The sequence below is a fragment of the Nyctibius grandis genome, chromosome 1, assembly GCF_013368605.1.
Source record: "Nyctibius grandis isolate bNycGra1 chromosome 1, bNycGra1.pri, whole genome shotgun sequence".
Classification (NCBI taxonomy): Eukaryota; Metazoa; Chordata; class Aves; order Nyctibiiformes; family Nyctibiidae; genus Nyctibius; species Nyctibius grandis.
Window position 1 is genome coordinate 61,857,746 of NC_090658.1, and position 23,547 is coordinate 61,881,292.

Here is a 23,547-nt window from a genome sequence, read left to right on the forward strand (position 1 = left end):
GTTGCTGCTGCTAATACTGCTTCATCAGAGGACTGTATAGGAGGACAAAGAGAAAGTTTCTCAGGCTTTGATGGTCTGTGGAGAAAAACATTTTGGTGATTTATGGTTATCCTCTTCATAGTGCCCTCATTCTCTGGGGCGAATCTTTTGCAGCAGAATCTTGTACCTGTGACGATGTCCTAGGAGGACTGTTAGGAGTAGAGCTCTGTACAAGGTGACTTGCCTGTACTGGTAAGCGCCTTTAATGCACTTTAATGTGAGGGGCAGCAGGTAGGTGGCAGTGCCATGGACTGATTCCTTCCTGGCTCCAGGCTGCAGGGGAAGGCAGCCCTGTCAGCACAAGCAAAAGGGATGGGAGGGAAGAGCCAATTTGTGCAATAGCATTTTTCTGCTGTGGTTTTTGTAGTTGCTTCTGCGTAGCAAGTGAATGGAGAACTCCTCAGGCATCTGGTAGCTGCCCCCACCCCAGCAGCAGATTAGTCTTTTGATTGCAGCGGAGGTGTCTCACGGGTGTTTATGTTGCTCTGCACCGTGCTGCTCTTCATCTGAGTCCCTGTGACTGTCTGTTTAAAGAGATATGGCCTTCTGTCCCAGGGAGTGTATGTGCTCCTTCTTCTCCATGCCCTCTTCACTATCCCCAAAGTGACACCACAGAACAATTCAACCAAACCTTAACTGGGGTGTTCATGGACCACAAAGTCACTGGCACATGGCTGGGTGGCGGGTGTGTGCGGGACGGGGACAGGATGGACTGAAGTTGGAATTTCTCCTGAGAGGAGGCTGCTGCAGACCAGATGTGGGAGGGTGAAGGTGAACTACTGACTCAAAGGATATGGAAGAGGAGAGCTTATTGTGTTGTGGTGGTTTACCAGGTAATTGCCCTGCAGATTGAATGCCAGTAAAATTAAATCATTTTGCCTAGTAATTCAGTGGAGAGGTGAAATCTTTATTAGTTGATGGCACTGCTTTGACAGTGACAACATGTAGCCTGCTGTGTCTGGGGATGACAAAAGTTGGCATGTGTACAGTCACATATGGATGCCATTAAAGTCCACTGTTCCCTCTGCAAGGCCTAAATTCTTAGAAATTAACACCACAGGCAAGTGCCTTGCTGTCAGCCAGAAGGAGTCAAACTGCAGAGTAGTTTTCTCACAGAAAGAAAATGTTTTCTGGCCGATGGAAATCAGGCTAGGACACTTACTGCTTAGAAAGCCTGCTCTTGGCATGGCTGTTTTCACCTGGAAAGCGGACTCGCTGATGTCCTTTTAGCATGCAGGCCCCTTTACTGCTTCTCTCTCACATCTACACACAGTTCCAGTCAGAGACAAAAGCCAGTTAATAAGCTGTATGTTCACTGGAGGCAGCTGTTTTGGCAGAGGACAGAGGTTACAGAAGAGAAGTTGATGTGCTAGGACTTCTGTTTTGTGCCTCATGCACAGTCCCCTTGATCTCAGACAGAAGCAATGTACCAGCAGCCTGCCTGGTCTCTGCCTGGCTTCTTGTAAAAACAGACAAGCTGCAGTACTGTAGCACTTGATTAATTTACTGAAACATGAGCGTCTTAAATGCTGTCTGGATAGCCGTGCCTGGCTTCTAGCTCCTGGTCCAGGAGGGACTAATTTTCTTGTATAACCAGTATTATAGCTATCCACTTCATGTGGGTGCTTCAGAGGTCCTAGGGCATCTCAAAAGACATAGGATGCTTGTGCATGGGCAGTTGAAGCATCTTTACTTGTAGTGTCTTCCCTGCTTAAGGTTTCTGATGAGCTGCTCCCTGTCAGTTTTATCTCATTGATGTTGGGGAATGTGTGCAGGCCAAAGCTGGGACAAATCTTTTTGGTTTTGTTTTGAAAATCTGAGTTTTCTGGAATAAAGACTACAGTGTGCCTGTCAACTACCCCTCACCACCCCCCACTGCAAATCACTCTTTAAAATGCAAAGCTTGGACTTGTCTTCTGTTTGGTGAAGGCAGCATAGGCTTGAAAGGCATGTTAAGCATGTAGGAAGGAAAGACCAGGCAGCTTTTCATTTTTCAACATCAGAACTCTTCCAAATTCCAAAGTGCAGAGCTTCTATAAAATATATTTTCTTTACATATCATGTTTTATGCTAGGATTGACAATTTAAATCCGTAGGGGTTTGGTTATGTTGTGATGAGACACGTGGTAAAATAGTGTCCTGGTTTGGCCCAAACCAGGCCAATTAGTCTTAGAGAAACCAAGGTCACTGCTAAATTCCTCACTGCTTATGAGTGAAGAGCCGAAGGGGGCTCGCACCTGCAGGGAGGAGCAGACAGGGCAGGTGACCCAAGATTGACCAATGAGGTATTCCATCCCATACATGTCATTCTCACTTTCCTATTTATCACTAACCCACTGCCTCCTGGAGGTGGGGCCCAGGAGGGAGGGGCCCTCCTGTCTCCCACTGATTGGTACCAGCTTTGCCAGTTTCCAGTTAAAAGCCTGCAGGTGTGATGGCAGGGAGCTACTGCATTTTCCCCTCTGCCTGTGCTGGGGGGAGCTACTGCATTTTCCCTTCTGCCCGTGCTGGGGGGAGCAACTCTGCTTGAGGAGGATTTCCAAGCTCTCAGTCTTGGCTTTGTATATATTTGTATATATTTGTATATATTTGTATATATTTGATTATTTCTATTATTATTGTTATTATACTCTTTTTCATTATTATAGTTTATTAAAACTGTTTTAACTTTCCAACCCATAAGTCTCTCTCCCTTTTCCCTTTCCCTTAGTGGGGGGGGAGAGGGTTAACAGAGAGCATCTGCCACCTGGTTAATAGCTGGCCCAGCTTTAAACCGTGACAGATTTATTGGTGCCCAACGTGGGGCTCGAGAGAAGCTCCAACAGGTTGCTCTGATAAGTTGAATCCTGGCTCTGGTGGGAGGAGACCCAGAGAGCTCAGCTGAGAGAATATCAGATTTCTTCCTTTGAGATTTACGAGGGGTTGGAAAGTTAAAACAGATAGTGAAGATGGTGATGTCATTTTTGAATGCTGTGTTATCTCATCTTTTTATGGAGTTTCTTTCACAATTGAGTATTGCAATGATGCCTTACCTGCCGTGGGCACTGTGTTATTGCTTGCTTCTTATGAATGTTTACATGCACTTTAGCAGTGGGCGCTGGTCGAAATGTATTGTTTTGGTATGGGGTTTGATACTGATTTATGCCGTGATAAACTGGGCAGTTAATATTCCGATCTCTTATCTCTATGACACAATGATGGGCAGCTTTAATCGCGAATCAGTAGCAGCAACTTCATCTGCGCGCTCCAGGCGTCCTTTAGCAGATTCTGTTAATGATTACACTTCCAGTTTTACTTTGGGAAATAGCACCTTCTCCTTTTCTGCCAAGCTGATTCCACTAGATTTTGCGAAATTAGAATGGTGCTGTCTAGGTGGCATGTTTTTATTTTTGGTTGTCCTGAATGTGTTTCTGATGTGGGATAAGATTAAATATCGGTGCAGGGACAGTTGTAGGTGTTATGCAGCCACCTCAGATCCTACAGTGTGTACTGCCGCTACAGCCACTAAACCCACTGAAACCTCGGCAGCCTGTACCACAGCTGCTACACCCCCCAAGATGGCCACTGTAGCTACTCAGACTCTCAGCACTCCCAAGACAGCCACTGCATCTACTCAGACTCCAGCATCTATCGAATCTGTGCCAATTGCTCCTGTAACCAGGAAGAAATACCAAAAGAAATCAGCTCGTGAAGTGAAGGATGATGACTCAGAGCCTTCTAAGGCAGAGCCATCATATGACCCAGGTGAGGGCCCTTCTCAGGCAGAGTTAGGGCCTGACACAGATGGGGATGTCCTCGATCATCCTTTTAAAGCAGACCCATCACAGAAGAAAGGTCCTTCTAAAGCAGAACTATCACAAGAGGAGGACTCGGACGTAGAGATAACCTACCACTCCTTATCCCTGAAGGACCTGAGAAATATAAGGAAAGACTTCAGCCGTTATGACGGTGAACCTATTATTACCTGGCTGCTCCGATGCTGGGATAATGGGGCAGACAGCATGCAATTAGATGGCAGAGAAGCCAGACAGTTGGGATCCCTGTCCAGAGATGGTGGTATTGATAAGGCGCTTGCAAGAAAGTCAAACACTATCAGTCTCTGGAGGCGACTCTTGTCAGCTGTAAAGAGCAGGTATCCCTATAAAGATGATGTTATGAGTCACCTAAGCAAATGGACCACTATAGAAAAAGGTATTAACTACCTTAGAGAACAGGCTCTGCAAGAGATCAGGCTGTGCAAGAGATCATTTATAGACACCCACGGGAAGTTGTAGATCCTGTAGATCCTGATGAAGTGGAATGCAACCGATCCATGTTCCGGAAGGTTGTGAAGAATGCTCCACCGACATATACCCATACATTGTCAATATTAGTATGGGGAGAAGATGATATGGCAAGATCTAGTGTGGGCGAAATGGCTAACTGTATGCGACAGTATGAAGATAGTATTTCTTCCCCACTGCAGGCACGCATCTCGGCTGTGGAAAAACTGACTAAGGAAAACAAGGACTCATTTAAACAACTGTCAGACAAACTGTCCATGATCAAGAATAAACTTGACTCTCTACCTACACAGGCACGCGTTGCAGCCGTTAGGAGAAAACGCTCTCCTACAGGACCAGCTCAAAGGAAACGGAACACATCACGAGGTATCCTGTGGTTTGCCCTGCATGGTTATGGGGAGGACATGAGCAGATGGCATGGACAACCTACCAGTACCCTACAGGCACGAGTACGTGAGTTGCAAGCTAAAAGAAATACCAGAGAGAATTTTTCTAGAAGGATGGCTGCTCCATTTACCAGTGAGCAGGACCCCAGCCAGGGTAGATGGGCCTCAAATCACTTTTTCCCAAGTGTGAATAGGAGAAATGAAGGTCCAGTCCCTGTGAGCAGCACGAATCCATTTCTTAATTAGGGGGGCCCTGCCTCCAGCCAGGTGGAGGAAAGGGACAACCGAGTTTATTGGACTGTGTGGATTCGATGGCCTGGCACATTAAAACCACAAAGGTATCGAGCCCTGGTAGACACTGGTGCACAGTGCACCCTAATGCCATCGGATCATAAAGGGGCAGAATCTATCAGTATTTCAGGAGTAACAGGAGGATCTCAAGTGTTATCTGTATTGGAGGCCGAAGTGAGCCTAACTAAAAATGAATGGAAAAAGCACCCCATTGTGACTGGCCCAGATGCTCCGTGCATCCTTGGCATAGACTACCTCAAGAGAGGGTATTTCAAGGACCCTAAAGGGTATAGATGGGCCTTTGGTATAGCAGCTGTAGAGACTGAGGACATTAAACAGCTGTCTACCTTGCCTGGCCTCTCAGAAGATCCTTCTGTTGTGGGGTTGCTGAAGGTTGAAGAACAACAGGTGCCAATTGCTACTGCCACGGTGCACCGACGACAATATCGCACCAATCGAGACTCCCTGATCCCCATTCATAAACTGATTAGACAATTAGAAAACCAAGGAGTGATTGGCAAGACTCGCTCACCCTTTAATAGTCCTATATGGCCAGTGCGAAAGTCTGATGGAGAATGGAGATTAACTGTGGACTATCGTGGCCTAAATGAAGTTACGCCACCGCTGAGTGCTGTTGTGCCAGACATGCTAAACTTCAATACGAACTGGAGTCAAAGGCAGCCAAGTGGTATGCCACCATAGACATTGCTAATGCATTTTTCTCTATTCCCTTGGCACCAAAGTGCAGGCCACAGTTTGCTTTTACCTGGAGAGGTATCCAGTACACCTGGAATCGACTGCCCCAGGGGTGGAAACACAGTCCTACTATTTGCCACGGACTGATCCAGACTGCACTAGGAGAGGGTGGAGCTCCAGAACATTTGCAATACATTGATGACATCATTGTGTGGGGAGATACAGCAGCAGAAGTTTTTGACAAAGGGGAGAAAATAATCCAAATTCTTCTGAAAGCTGGTTTTGCCATAAAAAGAAGCAAGGTCAAGGGACCTGCCCGGGAGATCCAGTTTTTAGGGATTAAATGGCAAGATGGGCGTCGCCAGATCCCGATAGAGGTGATCAACAAAATAACAGCTATGTCCCCACCAACTAACAAAAAGGAAACACAAGCCTTCTTAGGCGTTGTGGGTTTCTGGAGAATGCATATTCCAGATTACAGCCAGATTGTACGCCCTCTTTATCAAGTGACCAGAAAGAAGAATGATTTTCAGTGGGGCCCTGAACAACGACAGGCTTTTGAACAGATTAAACAAGAGATTGTGCATGCAGTAGCCCTTGGACCAGTCCGTATGGGACAAGATGTTAAAAATGTGCTCTACACCTCAGCTGGGGACAATGGTCCTACCTGGAGCCTCTGGCAGAAAGTGCCAGGGGAGACTCGAGGTCGACCCCTAGGATTTTGGAGTCGAGGATACAAGGGCTCCGAGGCCAATTACACTCCAACTGAAAAAGAGATACTGGCAGCGTATGAAGGAGTTAGAGCTGCTTCAGAGGTAATTGGTACTGAAGCACAACTTCTCCTAGCACCTCGGTTACCAGTACTAGGCTGGATGTTCAAGGGTAAGGTTCCCACTACCCATCATGCAACTGATGCGACGTGGAGTAAATGGATTGCATTAATTATGCAGAGGGCTCGAATAGGAAACCCTAATCGCCCAGGAATCTTAGAAGTGATCATGGACTGGCCAGAAGGCAAAGACTTCGGAATGCCACCAGAAAAGGAGGTGACACGTGCTGAAGAAGCCCCACCATATAATGAACTACCAGAGGATGAGAAGCAGTATGCCCTGTTCACCGATGGATCCTGCCGTCTTGTAGGAAAGCATTGGAAGTGGAAAGCTGCTGTATGGAGTCCCATACGACGAGTCACAGAAGCCACAGAAGGACAAGGTGAATCAAGTCAATTTGCAGAGGTAAAAGCCATCCAGCTGGCTCTAGACATTGCTAAACGAGAAAAGTGGCCAAGGCTGTATCTTTATACTGACTCATGGATGGTGGCAAATGCCTTGTGGGGGTGGTTAAAGCAGTGGAAGCGAAGCAACTGGCAGCGCAAAGGGAAACCTATTTGGGCTGCTGAATTGTGGCAAGATATTGCTGCTCGGCTAGAGAAACTAGTCGTGAAGGTACGTCATGTAGATGCTCACGTACCTAAAAGTCGGGCAACTGAGGAACATCGAAACAACCAACAAGCGGATCAAGCTGCTAAAGTGTTCCAAATAGATTTGGACTGGGAACATAAAGGTGAACTATTTTTAGCTCGGTGGGCTCATGACACTTCAGGTCATCAAGGGAGAGACGCAACATACAGATGGGCTCGTGACCGAGGGGTGGACTTAACCATGGACTCTATTGCACAGGTTATCCATGATTGTGAAACATGCGCCGCAATTAAGCAAGCCAAACGGTTAAAACCTTTGTGGTATGGGGGGCGGTGGTTGAAATATAAATATGGGGAGGCCTGGCAAATTGACTACATCACACTCCCTCAAACCCGCCAGGGTAAACGCTATGTGCTTACCATGGTGGAGGCGACCACCGGATGGTTGGAAACATACTCTGTGCCCCATGCCACTGCCCGGAACACTATTCTGGGCCTTGAAAAGCAAATCTTGTGGCGACATGGCACGCCAGAGAGAATTGAGTCGGACAATGGGACTCATTTCAAAAACAGTCTCATAGACAACTGGGCCAAAGAGCATGGCATTGAATGGGTATATCACATCCCCTATCATGCACCAGCCTCTGGGAAAATTGAACGGTATAATGGGCTGTTAAAAACTACCCTGAAAGCAATGGGGGGTGGAACCTTTAAAAACTGGGATAAGCATCTGGCACAAGCTACCTGGTTAGTTAACACCAGGGGATCTATCAATTGAGCTGGCCCTGCTCAGTCAGACCTTCTACATACAGTAGAAGGAGATAAAGTCCCGGTGGTGCATGAAAGGAATCTATTGGGAAAAAACTGTCTGGATTCTTCCTGTAACGGGCAAAGGTAAACCCATTCATGGGATTGCTTTTGCTCAGGGACCTGGATGTACTTGGTGGGTGATGTTGCAAGATGGTGAAGTCCGATGTGTCCCTGAAGGTGATCTGATTCTGGGTGAGACTACTTAAGTCTGAACTGTATGTTGTTGCTGCATAAGTGTCTTTCAGGTTAAGACAGTGGTGATGAGACCGGAGCTAGCTTCATCAAGTGGCGTCCAGTAACCTCCTCGAGTCTGACATCTTTAACCTGCAACCCGTGGGCACGAACCATGACAAAAGAGAGACTGCTAGCCAGAGAGACTGCTGAGAGACTGCTAGCCAGATGGAAACCCACAATCCTGAACCAAATGAACTTAATGAACTTTTTGTATAGAGAAGAATCATGAACTAGTGATATGTGTATATATATTTGAAAATGAAAAGGTAGTGGTGATCTGAGTATGACATGAATGGTATGGAATAAGGGGTGGAATGTCCTGGTTTGGCCCAAACCAGGCCAATTAGTCTTAGAGAAACCAAGGTCACTGCTAAATTCCTCACTGCTTATGAGTGAAGAGCCGAAGGGGGCTCGCACCTGCAGGGAGGAGCAGACAGGGCAGGTGACCCAAGATTGACCAATGAGGTATTCCATCCCATACATGTCATTCTCACTTTCCTATTTATCACTAACCCACTGCCTCCTGGAGGTGGGGCCCAGGAGGGAGGGGCCCTCCTGTCTCCCACTGATTGGTACCAGCTTTGCCAGTTTCCAGTTAAAAGCCTGCAGGTGTGATGGCAGGGAGCTACTGCATTTTCCCCTCTGCCTGTGCTGGGGGGAGCTACTGCATTTTCCCTTCTGCCCGTGCTGGGGGGAGCAACTCTGCTTGAGGAGGATTTCCAAGCTCTCAGTCTTGGCTTTGTATATATTTGTATATATTTGTATATATTTGATTATTTCTATTATTATTGTTATTATACTCTTTTTCATTATTATAGTTTATTAAAACTGTTTTAACTTTCCAACCCATAAGTCTCTCTCCCTTTTCCCTTTCCCTTAGTGGGGGGGGAGAGGGTTAACAGAGAGCATCTGCCACCTGGTTAATAGCTGGCCCAGCTTTAAACCGTGACAAATAGCAAGTATGATTTACTAACTTTGTGTGTCATGGTCTTGGGATTGGGTCTGTGAGCACCTATAAGTGAGGGTATGTAAGTTTATCAATAGTTATATAGCCATCAACTTGCTGATGTAATCAGCATACTTGTTATGTTGCCCAGTAATGATGGTCTTTATGTACATCATTGTTAAGTAAATGGTAGGGTGAATGCTCAGCATGGCTACTTTTTTATGCAGGAACAAACGGCATGTCCTCAAGCTAAGACAGCAACTTAAGTGCTTACAGTGGATCACAAGAAGTGTTATCTTAATATTCTCAAACTTGAAAATGACACTACATTGTGCTCCTAGATTTCAGCAGATACCTGGATCTCAGCTTCCTCATCCTGCTTATGGGCAACCTGGTAGAGTCACAGCTTCTTCCTTGGCAAATTCTCGTCAGCAGGCCACTGACTCCTCTCTGCCTCATCATGCTCAGTATTCACCTTATCTTACCACTTCTTTATACTCCTTGAATCTGTTTCATCCTCAGTTCTCATTGTTCTTTGCCATCCATTTTTCCTGTTGTCTTTCTTGCCTTCTTCCATACTCCACTTCCCTCAGTTCTTCCAACCAGCTCCAATTAATTTGGAAGTATCTTACTAATGATCGTTGTGTTTTTAAAAATGAAGATGCTGTCTTTGACCCATTTCAGTCAGCAACAAAATACTGTTGCCTTCATCAGTCAAGTTTTCACCCTAAATCATATACATACACCTTCAGATGCTGCCTAAAATTTTCAAGACTGGTACAGGACACAACAAAGTGGCATAAGCTGATGTGATTCATACTGTTATTTGTATGCCCCCTTATTATTACATGCCTTATTATTTCTGTTGCTCCAAGTAACCTTATCCACACATTGGAATCCCACTGTGTTGGAAGCTGCTCAGACAGCTACAGAAAAGAGAGACTCTGCTCCTATGTGCTTGTAGTAAAATTTCAGTCAAAAAACAGCAGATGAATGGGAAGGGAACAAGATGAACAGAGTTCAGCAGAAAGCTAGAAGTCTCCAGAAGAAACTCTCTCTCAAGAGAGCAAATAAAATGTCTTGTCCTGTGTCTAGTTAGTATTCCCTTTGACTTTGCAAGGGTGTGGACTCTGAAGATAACTACCAGAATAGCAGGTTTAAGCACAGAATAGCGTGCAATGGGGTAAAACACACAGCACCTGAAAATTCTGTTTTGATAATAAATGTTGATGAAGACATGGGATACAGTGAATTGCTCTTAATTAAAATGTATTACATTAAAATTGTCAATTCACGTTGTTTGTGAAATGAAGTGGGATCATTTGTTAAAGGATAAAAAAATAGATGCATTTACTCTTTTCCTCTGCAAACTAAAATTCGTCCTTGTTAGGTTTCCCTAGATGTGGTCTCCTCATTTCCTAAAGAACTAAAAAACTATGCATATGATAACTAGCATGAGGTTTAAACATGAATAGTGCTAGTTCAGAAAACTGATCATTCTTTTTTCATTTATTTTATGTAGGTTTCCATTGCCTGATCTGTAAACATGTCCACAGACCTGCTATGTAAGTACATTTCCATCATCCCACAGTGATTTTTTGTACCATATGTTTTTATCAGATTCCCAGATGTGCTCATGATTTATGTCTTTTATCTTAAGTATAAAGTCTGCTTTTACATTTGCATTTCTTTCAAGACATCTGTGGAACAATATTACCATTATAATCAACGGGATTATTCTTGGAGTAAGGCATGACTTAATATGAGTAAAATTGTAAAAATCTGGCCCATGTATAAGAACAGACTGGTTCATTGAGACTTAAAACATTTTAGATAGATAGAATTTTTTATCTATCTTTGGCACAAACACCATCCCAGATGACTACTGAATGATGTGCTTGGGGTTTTTTAATCACTTTGTGAATTTAACTCCTGTGTTTCCAAGGCATCATTATCCAAGTCACATCCAAATCTCACTCCTCATCACTATTATCCATACTTCTTTTTCAACAGCAAAAACTATACAAGCGGCATATTCCTATACTTTGCTGTCATAACTACTGCAAAAAACTACTGCTCAGGTCTCCCAGATACGCGCACTCTCTCGCTGTAGCCTAAACTATCTGCAGCATTAAGCACATTTTCTATGCTTATTGATCTGATCTACATGCTTTCTTTTGGAGTCCCTCCAGTGCCTCAGCTGCCATTTTTTATCATTGCCTCTGAGAGCTGCCCAACTGCACACTGTGCAACATAAGAGAGGGGAATTTCAGAAACCCATTTTATCAGTCTCCAGTACTTCCTCAGAGGAACAAAGAAAACAAATGGGTTTTGGTTAATAACTATATCTTGTTAATAAAGATAAAAACATCAGTGGCTGACTGGCAGATAGCATCTGTCTGTGGAGGCGGTATCTTTACTTCAAGATCAAGTTATTTGTGAAAGTTCACATTTTGAGCTTTATCTGCTACCTGGCAGTTTTGGGGCATGCTTAAGTGCCATTTAGATACAGGGAGAACTCTAAAATGAGGAATGTAATATGCCTAACTGTATTGTATACAACAGGCAAAAATGCTGTCAGGAGTGAAATGTTAAAGAAAGGAGAGAGGGCAGGGTGACTGCACAGTGGTCCTGGTCAAAATCACTTGAGACTCCTCAACTCCACTCAGATTTTTAAGCTAGTCTGACTGTTTCAGCTAATTTATGCCCTGGCAGTTTCATTTTTCTCTCTTCAGCTGAGCATCAGCAGCTCTGTCATGCTTTCCCTAATGATTAGTTGATTAGAGAAGTTGTCACCTGAGGAGAGGCTGAAGGAGTTGTGTGTGTTTATCCTGGAGAAGAGAAGGCTCAGGGCAATCTAGTCATGGTCTTCCATCAGAAAAATGGTGGTTATGGAGAAGAAGGTGGAAGCACTTGTCTCCACAAGGATGCCCTGTGGCAGGACAACAGATGATGGCCACAAGTTGCTTCACGGGAGATGCCCTTGGGTATACGGGGTATTTTCACCGTGGGATCGATTAAACATTGCAATAGGCTGCCCAGGGAAGTGGTGGAATTTCCCACACCGGAAATATTCGAGATATGGCTTGACAGGGCCCTGGGTAATGCAAATCTAAGGTCCTGCTTTCAACAGGAGTCTGGGCTAGTTGATCTCCACAGGTCTCTTACAACTTAGATAATTCTGCAGTTCTGTATTTCCTTGTGTCCTGAGCTATCTTCTGTGCAATCATCAGTTGTCCCTACCTGTCCCTTGTGCTGTGGCAGGTCCTCCGATACTTGGTCATGGTAGAGGAATAGACATTTGTCTTCTCACTCGGAGACATGTGAATAGTGTTGGGGCAGTACCAGTGCTCAGGGGACTTTCCAGGTTCCAGTTGGTGGGAGTACACATGCATGTGGGGTTTGTGACAGCCAGGTAGTGCCTTGGAAAAATGTCAGGGCACAGGAGAACACTAAAGAGTAGCAGAGCAAATCTGCGCAGATGTAAAGTGACTCTAGATCTTTATGTCTGTTTTTATATAAATAAATAGTACAGAGCCAGCCTGTGAGCTTAGTACTGGCCTATGCTAACCGGCAACAGCAAGACATGTTTTGGGGATAACATCTACCAGGCTCTGTTCCAGGTAAGGAATTTGGATGTAACCTAACTGTTTGTGGGGGAACAGGGAAGGAAGTGAGGAGCGTTTAGGCTTGTGGACCTGACGCCAGGTGGTCTCAGCACCAGGGAACAGTCTCTGGCTCTTACTATTTAGTAGTAGTCATGTAGCCTAACCACCCAGTCCCTACGCCTGACCACAGCATCATCTTTCACTAATGCTTGGTTCAATACAAGGTCAAATTCTAGGAATAAAAATCTTGCTCCAGTTCACATTAATGAAGACTAGATGTATAAATAAAAATAAAAAAAAAATCTAACCAAACCAGACCAAAACCCCTTAGATTCCTAGGAAAAAAATGCTGCAGTTTGGGGCAAATTGCACAAAGAAAATGTCACGGCTGCACAATACAAGGGCTGCTGCAGATAGACCTCAAACTCCAGCAGCTAAGTCTTCAAGCCTGTGGCAATAAAGCGAAAAAGCCAACATCCCAGTGAAGTTTTGGCACCACGTATTTGAGGTAGCAAGTGTTTCTCTGTTTTAGATGGAGAAGCTAAGGAAAAAAAAGATAAGTTTATAAAACGTCTGGCAGCTACTGAGGCTCGACCAGTCGGGGAAGCAACAGACTTCCCCTTGGAGCTTGTTTTTCTTTTTATCCTTGGATGAACTAGCGTGCAGTATATTATGCTGCCTGAATGTAGGGGTTTGTCACGGTTAGCGCTGGGGGCTGTCCTGGGAACGTAGGAAGGCGATGGGCATGAATGGAGCACGCGGTGGTCGGTGGGGCTCGAGCCCGCTCTTCGGGAAACCTGTTGCTGCTGCTCCTCTCAGCCCGGCCAGCCAAAGCTGCGCAGGAAAGGAGGTGGGTCTTTGATCTCTTTGTCGTAGCTGCTCCCTGGGAATTTGCTGAAATCAATGCCCTGTTTTCCCGAAGAAATGAATGGCTATGTCTAACTAGCTTTGTGAAGCGCCGGGGAATTCACCGCTTCTGTTTATTGACAGCTGAAAAGGAGCACATGGTGCTGAATGGGTCCTCTTGGGGAAACAAAACAGAGTGGAGTTAGACTTAGTTGAACACGGGCATTTGGAAAAGTCTGCCGAAGGAGGATGGCACGGTTCCTGCCGCCTTGTACTAGCATAGCCTGACTTTTTACTAAAAATGACATTTTAAATAAGGTAAGGATTGTTTTGATTTCCTGTACATAGTGCGATTATGAAATGTTTGCATTTGTGTTCTCGAGCGCAAAAACAGTGTTTGAATTGTATTCTGTCATGGGAAACACCTAAGTGACTCTTGTGCTGTTTCTAGCTTCTGTGTATGTTCATTTGTTCTTTATCTAATGGTTATTAATGAATATGAAGAGTAATAGGAAATAATTTGGTATTTGGGTCTTGCAGTCATGTCCTGAACATCAGTCATTTATGAAGGCTGTTATATGCAGTTCTTTATGTCTTTGAGAATCAGCCGAACTGCATCAGATTATTTCTTGACGGGTACAAATCGCCGTGTTAATACTTACGCACAAGGCAGTGACTAACAAGTGGGCCTGTCTGGCAGAAAATCTGGGAATCTAAAATCTCTTGAAATGTAAAAATGTATTTCCAAACCTCTGTTTCTATACATAGACTCAAGGCAAGAGATGGACTTACCACTATGTTTGCTGGCTTTAGATGTACCTTTTTTTTGTAAAGACAGCAAAGAATAGCAAGAGAAGGGTGATAATGAAGAAGCAGTATTTTCTTCATGTGAGTCCAGAACAGTTTATCAGACCAAAGGAATTTGGTGTGTAATTCATATGTAAATTTTCTGCTGAAAACGGGAGAACAAATCGCCAGAGTTTCTATATTAGTTTCTGTGGTGACTGAAGAAAAAGGTTTCTGAGCTCATATAGCTACAGCTTTCAGGTGTGGCCAACTTATGACTGCAGGAAAAAAAAGTTAAGTAATGTAATTTCTTCCTTTTTTTCGGTTTAAGTGGAAGGGCAAGCTCCAAACAGAATAATCACTGTTGTGCAAGTAGGACTTGCTGGTTTTGTGCTGTGAACCTCCTTCAAAGTGTCTGTGTGTGTGCACAGTTGTTTGAAAACTCTTGAGTAATCTCAGTTTGGGGGAAGTGCTTGTGAAGTTTCATGTTTTATCAGAGTAGTTTGTGTTCCTCAGTCTGGCATTTTTGCTTTGGTTGACTTTGAGCTAGTATCTTATTAGTTTTGTATCATTTTGCTCTTCTCTGCAGTAGTTAACGTATCTGTTTTTCTTGGAAGCATTGGGGTTCCATATGCAAACATGCCTTCTTTAGACTACTTCGCAATCCTGAAAATGAAAATACATTGCTTAACTGCAGAGTGTCAGCATCGTTGCTTGTGGCATCTGCCTTTAAATTTCCAAGATTTTCATAGGGAAAAGCAAAAAAAGCAAATGCATTTATGATTTTGACAGAGGTGAAAACATTGGGCTCAAGCAGACTGATATTGATGTTTGTGAGCTGTATTGTCATTATTATTATCCCAATGTGTCAAGAGTGTTTTTTGACCTCACTTATGTGTATTTATACATGATAGACATTGGAAGTGGCTAAAATTTAAAGCTAAAGCTAATTTAAAGTTAACATTTAAGTTGGAAAGGAGGTATATTTGTAGGTCATTTTAATGCTATAGTTTAGATGTGTTGACCAGTGAGGGTTTCTGGGTCCGTGTAATGGTGTAAATAGAAAAGAATTATGGTTGTGTAAAGCTCAGTTGATCAGAGCTATTTTCGTTGGTATAATGGAGAAGAAAGTAGATGATTCATGTGTGACACGGAAGGTGGCATTTGTTCTCTGTTACTTGGGTGATAAGGCAAGGCAGAGTGTGTTATGTTTAACTTACTGGACTGTGTTTAGGCAAAGCTGTGTAGGGAAGTACATGGGGATGTTTTGGCAAGTCAGTTGTCCCTTTGCCTCTTCTAACATCAAGGATCTTTATAAAATATGAATGTCGTTGTGACCTGTTGGCAATGGTGAAGTGGAAGGAGTATAAAATAATTGTTTTCTAATGAAAAGAATAAGATATACCAAATACAGAGTAGGGTATGTGATTATACACAGCTCTAAATAAATATGCATGTTAAATGCCCAGGGTTATACAAATACATATCTGAGGAATTGCTGCATTTCCCTCGAGGTGATGCCTTTACCATCTGTTGATCTTGTTCTTCAAGCTAGGAAAGTATGAAAATGGGAAAAAATTCTTTGCAGTTTTGCTTTGCAAGGTTGCTTCTTAGATTCTAGTAATAGAGACTACTGTTATTTTTGGTTTTGTGACTTTTAGAAATAGTTCAAAGAAACTACAAATTAATCAGAAGCAAATGTAGAAAAAATGTTTGGATTTTATTTAATCTCAAACTGAGATGACTATCAACAGGAGTATTAGTAGGGCTTTATGGAGATACATTATAAGCTGAGTTTAGAGTGCTTCATCTGCAGAAAAAAATGCACTTTCTTCTAAACCCACAAATTTTTGCAACTCGCAGATGTAATTCTCCAATAATACTGTACAGTCATATACTTTGTAATTCTCTATTTTAGAGAACTAGACTCAAGGCTGCCCTTATGCCTGAGGAGAATAGTTATTGTGAGGGAAATGTACTATACTGCTGCCTAATCTGTTGCTGCCAATTTTGTTAACCTTTCTTAATCAGTCTGTTAAAGAAGCTCAAGTGGTCATAATTTCTTTAGTACAGTATCAGTCAAGAAATTAGATAATTATCTTATGGTTCCCATTGAAAGTCTTTAGTGTAGAAAAAAGAAGTATATGTTAGATCTCAGGAAAAAGAGAACAAGTAAATGGAAACACAGATATGACACTTGATATGTGAGTATTTTTTTCACAGAAATACATTTTTGTGTCTGTTCAGCAGCAGAGCTTCCCAATGTCTTATGTTTTGGGGTTTTTTTTAAAGAAATCACTTCATGCCTTAAAAGAGGAGAATAATTTAACAGGATCATAAAGGCTAAGGATGAGTGAACCAAATCCTACCCATTTGGTTCCCAGAGAAGCTGGGAATCAAGCATCCTTTTAGTATTGGAAATTAGGCAAGTAATAACAGAAGTTGTTGGCTGTGTCCTCTGTTGTGAAGGTGATGCATAGTAAGAGCTAAAGCTGTTCTGCTAAGCTGTTAATGACCCTTCATTTACAAAAAACAATGCTTTTAAAAGAAGGCTCCTACATTTCAGTATTTTAAATATATGCTTTAGTATTCATTAGTAAAAAAAAAAATACCAACTTTTTTTTTGTTCTCTGGGGTGAATTGGAATACCAGTAGGAGGTTTGGACAGTTCACTGAGAAAGTTAACTGATTTTCCAGTTTTATTCAGACTTAGTTTCCACTGAATGTAATATGGATTAGGAGTGTTCTTTCAGGATCAGCCCTTGAAGGTCTCAGCCCCCACCAGTTCTAAGTGTCTGTGTATTCACTTCTCCACGCAGGCTTCCTTCTTTCATAATGTGGCTACTCTCACGTCAGTGGAGCTGAGTATGTGGACTTCTACCTGCAGAACTCAGTCCCATGCTTTTTATGCTGCACTTGTATTCCCAGTAGCTGTAGCTTGCTTCATTTATCAATATCTTAGTCAATGATCTGGATGAGGGGATTGAGTAACACCCTCAGGTGACACCAAGTTGGGTGGGAGTGTTGATCTGCTTGAGGGTAGGAAGGCTCTGCAGAGGGATCTGGACAGGCTCGATTGATGGGCCAAGGTGAATTGTATAAAGTTCAACAAAGCTAAGTGGCAGGTCCTGCACTTGGGTCACAACAACCTCATGCACTGCTACAGGCTTGGGGAAGAGTGGCTGGAAAGCTGCCTGGTGGAAAAGGACCTGGGGGTATTGATCGACAGCTGGCTGAATATGAGCCAGCAGTGTGCCCAGGTGGCCAAGAAGGCCAACAGCATCCTGGCTTGTATCAGAAATAATGTGGCCCGCAGGACGAGGGAAGGGATCATCCCCCTGTACTTGGCACTGGTGAGGCCGCACCTTGAATACCATGTTCAGTTTTGGGCCCCCCACTACAAGAAAGACATTGAGGTGCTGGAGAGAGTCCAGAGAAGGGCAGCGAAGCTGGTGAAGGGTCTGGAGAACAAGTCTTATGAGGAGTGGCTGAGGGAACTGGGATTGTTTAGTCTGGAGAAAAGGAGGCTGAGGGGAGGCCTTATCGCTCTCTGCAACTACCTGAAAGGAGGTTGTAGTGATGCAGGTGTTAGTCTCTTCTCCCAAGTAATAAATGATAGGATGAGAGGAAATGGCCCCAAGTTGTGCCAGGGGAGGCTTAGATTGGATATCAGGAAAAAATTCTTCACTGAAAGGGTTATCAAACATTGGAACAGGCTGCCCAGGGAAGTGGTGGAATCACCATCCCTGGAGGTATTTAAAAGACAAGTAGATGTGGTGCTTAGGGACATGGTTTAGTGGTGGACTTGGCAGTGGTAGGTTAACGGTTGGACTTGATGATCTTAAAGATCCTTTCCAACCAAATGATTCTACGATTCTGTGATTTAGTTGCAACTGCCTTTAAAGACCTCAGGTTTTCTGGCCACAGTATGAGTACAGTATCTCTTCAGTCTGTCATTCCAGGCTTCCTCACTGTGTCCTACAGTAAATTCATATTTCCTTCTCCAAAGCATGTCTACCAGTAAACAGCTGGAAATATATCCCAGCCACTAGCGTCTTTGCTGGGAAAGTTCCTGTTAGTCCATGTTGAAAGTTGTGTCACAAGTGGAAGAGCAAGAATCTATTTGGGCTGTTTCCTTGGGGGAATCGTAGAACAGTTTGCGTTGGAAGGGACCTTTAAAGGTCATCTAGTCCAACCCCTCTGCAATAAGCAGGGACATCTTCAACTAGATCAGGTTGCTCAGAGCCCCGTCCAACCTGACCTTGAATGTTTCCAGGGATGGGGCATCTAGCACCTCTCTGGGCAACCTGTTCTAGTGTTTCACCACCCTCATTGTAAAAATTTTCTTCCTTATATATCATCTAAATCTCCCCTCTTTTAGTTAAAAACCATTACCCCTTGTCCTATCGCAACAGATCCTGCTAAAAACTCTGTCCCCATCTTTCTTATAGGCCCCCTTTAAATATTGAAAGGCTGCAATAAGGTCTCCCTGGAGCCTTCTCTTCTCCAGGCTGAACAGCCCCAGCTCTCTCAGCCTTTATTCATAGGAGAGGTGTTCCATCCCTCTGATCATTTTTATGGCCCTCCTCTGGACCCGCTCCAACAGGTCCACGTCTTTCCTGTGCTGAGGACTCCAGAGCTGGACACAGTACTGCAGATGGAGTCTCACCGGAGCAGAGTAGAGGGGCAGAATCACCTACCTTGACCTGCTGGTCACGCTTCTTTTGTTGCAGCCCAGGATACGGTTGGCTGCCCGGACTGCAAGTGCCCATTGCTGGCTCACATCCAGCTTTTCATCCACCGGGACCCCCAAGTCCTTCTCTGCAGGGCTGCCCTCAATCCATTGTCCACCCAGCCTGTATTTGTGCTTGGGATTGCCCCAACCCATGTGCAGGACCTTGCAGCTGGCCTTGTTGAACTTCGTGAGGTTCACATGGGCTCATTTCTCAAGCTTGTCCAGGTCCCTCTGGATGCATCCCATCCCTCAGGCATGTCAACCGCACCACACAGCTTAGTGTCATCTGCAAACTTGCTGAGGGTGCACTCGGTACCACTGTCTATGTCATTGATGAAGATATTAAACAGTACTGGTCCCAATATGGACCCCTGAGGGACACCACTTGTCACCAGTCTCCCTCTGGAAATTGAGCCATTGACCACTACCCGCTGGATGTGACCATCCAACCAATTCCTCATCCACCAAACAGTCCAGCCATCAAATCTGTATCTCTCCAATTTAGAGAGAAGGATGTTGTGGGGGAGTATGTCAAAGACTTTACAGAAGTCCAGATAGGCGACATCTGTAGCTCTTCCCTTGTCCACTGATGTAGTCACTCCATCATAGAAGGCCATTAGGTTGGTCAGGCAGGACTTGCCCTTGGTGAAGCCATGCTGGCTGTCTCGAATCACCTCTCTGTCCTCCATGTGCCTTAGCATGGCTTCTTGGAGGATCTGTTCCATGATCTTCCCAGGCACAGAAGTGAGGCTGACAGGTCAGTAGTTCCCAGGGACCTCCTTTCTACGCTTTTTAAAAATGAGTGCAATGTTGCCCTTTTCCAGTCACCAGTCACTGACTGCCATGACTTTTCAAATATCGTGGTGAGTGGCTTGGCAACTACATCAGCCAATTCCCTCAGCACTCTGGGATGCATCTCCTTAGGTCCCATAGACTTATGTATGTTCAGGTTCTTCAGGTGGTTATGAACCTGATCTTCTCTTACAGTGGAGAGGCTTTGCTCTTCCAGTCCCCATCTTGCGGTCCGTCTACTCACGAGGTATGGGAAGAGGAATTGCCAGCGAAGACTGAGGCAAAAAAGTTGTTGAGTAAGTACCTCAGCCTGCCCCTCATCCATTGTTACCAGTTTGCCAGTCTTGCTCATCAGCGGGGATACGCTTTCTTTGACCTTCCTTTTCTGGCTGACATACCTGTAGAAGCCCTTATTATTCTTTGCATCCCTTGCCAAGTTCAGCTCCAGCTATGCCTTGGCCTTCCTGACTCCATCCCTACACAACCGAGCAGTGTCCCTGTACTCTTCCCAGGATACCTGTCCCTGCTTCCACTGCTTGTGCATTTCCTTCTTGCCCTTTAGTTTGACCAGCAGGTCTCGACTCATCCATGCTGGTCTCTTGCCTTCCTTTCCTGATTTCTTACACCTGGGGATCAAGAGCTCTTGCACTCTATGGAAAGCATCCTTAAAGATCTGCCAGCTCTGTTCTGCTCCCTTGTCCCTGAGGGTAGTTTCCCAGGAAATCCTATTGACTGACTCCTTGAAGAGCTGGAAGTTTGTTTTCCTAAAATTCAGGGTCTGGACTTCACTCTTTGCCTGACCCATGTCACTCAGGACCACAAACTCAACGAGTGCAGGCTGCCTCCAATCTTGATGTCACCAATTATCTCACTTGCGTTGGTGGCCAACAGCTCCAGTATCGCATCCCCTCTGGTAGGACTGTCTATTACCTGGCTTAAGAAGTTATCCTCAATGCACTCCAGGAGTCTCCTGTATTGCCTACAGCTCACCGTGCTACTTTTCCAGCAGATGTCAGGGTGGTTGACGTCCCCCGGTAGGACAAGAGCCTGCGAGCGCGATGCCTCCTGTAGCTGGAGTAAGAAGGCTTCATCAATAGGCTCCCCTTGATTGGGCGGCCTGTAGTGGACACTAACCACAAGGTTCCCTTTGTTGCCTCAGTCTCTAATTGTCACCCGTAAGCTTTCAGCCTGCTCGTGGCTATTCTTCAGAGACAGTTCTTCACACTTCATCCATTTCTTGATGTTGAGGGCAATGCCTCTGCCCCTCCTTCCTCACCTGTCCCTTCTGAACAGCCCGTAGCCATCGATAGCCGCACTCTAGTCATGGGATTTGTCCCACCAAGTTTCAGAGGTGGCTTTTGTCACTGACCCCTCCACCAGTCTCCTCCACATGACATCTGGACTTGGTGGCCAGTAACAACCAAGTGAAGGAGAGAGACCCAATCTAAGGTTGCCTTTTAAGGGAATGTTGCAAGGGTTGGAAATATTTCAACTAATTAATATTAAGCATTAGTCATTAGAATTGCTGCACTTCGCTTATCAGAATTGAAAATGTGGTGTTGACCTGCCATAAATAAAATTGTAGACTGTATTAATGCACTTGATATGGTGTGTATGTGACTGCATGCATGTGTATTTATACATACATTGACAGGACAAGGGGCAGTGGGTGCAAGCTGGAACACAGGAGGTTCCACAGAAATATGAGGAAAAACTTCTTTACGGTGAGGGTAACTGAACACTGGAACAGGCTGCCCAGAGAGGTTGTGGAGTCTCCTTCTCTGGAGACATTCAAAACCCGCCTGGACGCGTTCCTGTGTGATATGATGTAGGTAATCCTGCTCCGGCAGGGGGATTGGACTAGATGATCTTTCGAGGTCCCTTCCAATCCCTAACATTCTGTGATTCTGTGATACATACATTTAGGAAGACATACGTGCTTGGGGTTTTTTTTGCTAGAATACAGGTAGAAGATTCTGGTGTCTGTGTTTAATTGCAGCAGTAGCATTAACATTGTCCACTAAAAGGTCTGACACTAAAATAAATCAACCAGCCTGCCAAAAATCTCCCCAAAAGAAAAGTGTTCGCGACGAATTAAAGCTACTTTTGCTGTGGGAGGTAAAACTTGTGCTGTGGGAGATGGTAGATTAGAGGGTCCAACATGTGGCCCAGGAGCCACAGTGTGCTTATGAGCAGTTTGAATATGACTCTTGATGGCTGTCTGTATTTCTGTGGATAGGGAGATTTTAGTTTTGCTGTCTGCAGTATGGAAGCAGTGCAGTTTGGACAGTGCTAGTGAAGACCTAAAGCAAGAAGGTGCCACAGCCTTGCACCACGACCAGCTCCTGCTGGGAGCAGATGAGCAGAGTGCCTCAGGAAGCCTGGCCTCTCAGGAAGCTTTTGCTGGGCATTTCATCTGACCAGGCTGTGCTGACTGAGGCTGTTCCTCATAAAAAAATAGCAGTTGTTGCTGTGAACTTGCTTTTAACCTCCTTCCCTGTTTCTGGTGTTTCTGGATCTAATTTTATATGACTTCATGCCAAGCCAGTGGAGGGAGAGGGAGAGAAGGAAAAAAAAAACCACACCCTGAAAAATCTAACTTCATTTTCCAATTTGATTGTTCGAAATGTATTCAGCTTTCAGCAGTGAGAGAAGTCTCTTTGTTCACACTGATTAGAAGCTTTTACATGTAAACTACAGGAAGTGACTTCACTTGAACTGTGCTTGTTATGTATATGGGTTCTGATAGCAACCAAACCCCGTGTGGTGTACCAGAAATGTGACACATCCGTTTTAGTCCCAAGAATAACCAGAAAAAGATTATTTTTTTAGTTAGCTTTCAATCAATCAGTCAATCCATGCTTTGATCTCAAGTCATTTTTAGATGAATGAACCTACCAAGAAGTATGATAAACCGGTTGCTCAGACTGCAGAGTGCAGTTAAACTTGATAAACACACCTACATACTTTCCCTGCTGTTTGGTTTGTTGTTTGTTTTGGTTTTGTTTTTTTTTCTCTTTAAGTTTGCAGGAAAGTCCTATAAGTTACTGCCCTTTCAGGCATTCAAACAGTGAAGGTAACTTTTTTTTCCCTCCCAGTTGTGAAGTTTGTAAGATACAGCAGAGCACAGGTATCCTTCTGCTGCACAGGCTTCGTGGGAACCTGCTGAAGCTGATGTGTGCAGTCCTTTGCTGAATTTCACAGCCCAGCTGTGCTCCTTGAGGCTTCTCTAACTGTTTTGCTCATAATATTTGCTAGACGGAAGGAGTACAGTAGAAAGCCTCATTGGGATTGGTGGAAGGATGACTTTTTATGGGAAACTGGTTAAATTCCTTCTGGCTATGCCTGTCTTCACGGTCACCAGGCGGAACTATCATCATGATTACTCCTTGTTAGGAACTAGTAATGAATCATAGTTGTTGTTAACATTTATATGTTTGTATAACAAACAGTTTTGGAATTCTGAAGAGTTTACATGCTTAAACTCATGTCTGCCAGGAAAATGCATGCGTGCTTTGCGTTGGGAGATTTCTTTACAGTCAGATAAGGGCTGAGCCTCCCTTCTGGAGGCATCCTTGCATAACAGCAGCTGTGCTGGACAGAATGGTACCGCTGTGAGGCAGGAGTCAGGCGGCTTGATGGATGATCTCCTGCTGATGGAGACCCGAGTTTGTA

At 44.4% G+C, this 23,547-nt stretch overlaps 1 protein-coding gene across 5 annotated transcripts in view; it reads left to right on the forward strand.

The window, feature by feature from the left end:
- Positions 1-23,547, forward strand: part of PLAGL1 (PLAG1 like zinc finger 1) — a 64,534-nt gene that overhangs the window by 19,407 nt on the left and 21,580 nt on the right. For 4 of the 5 annotated variants that reach the window (XM_068401824.1, XM_068401844.1, XM_068401815.1 and 1 more), the window contains exon 2: positions 10,628-10,670. The exons of the other annotated variant lie outside the window; for it this stretch is intronic. In XM_068401824.1, coding sequence (XP_068257925.1) covers positions 10,652-10,670 — 19 coding nt within the window. In that variant the 5' untranslated portion in view covers positions 10,628-10,651. The remainder of the gene's footprint in view (positions 1-10,627; positions 10,671-23,547) is intronic. 5 annotated transcript variants of the gene reach the window in all.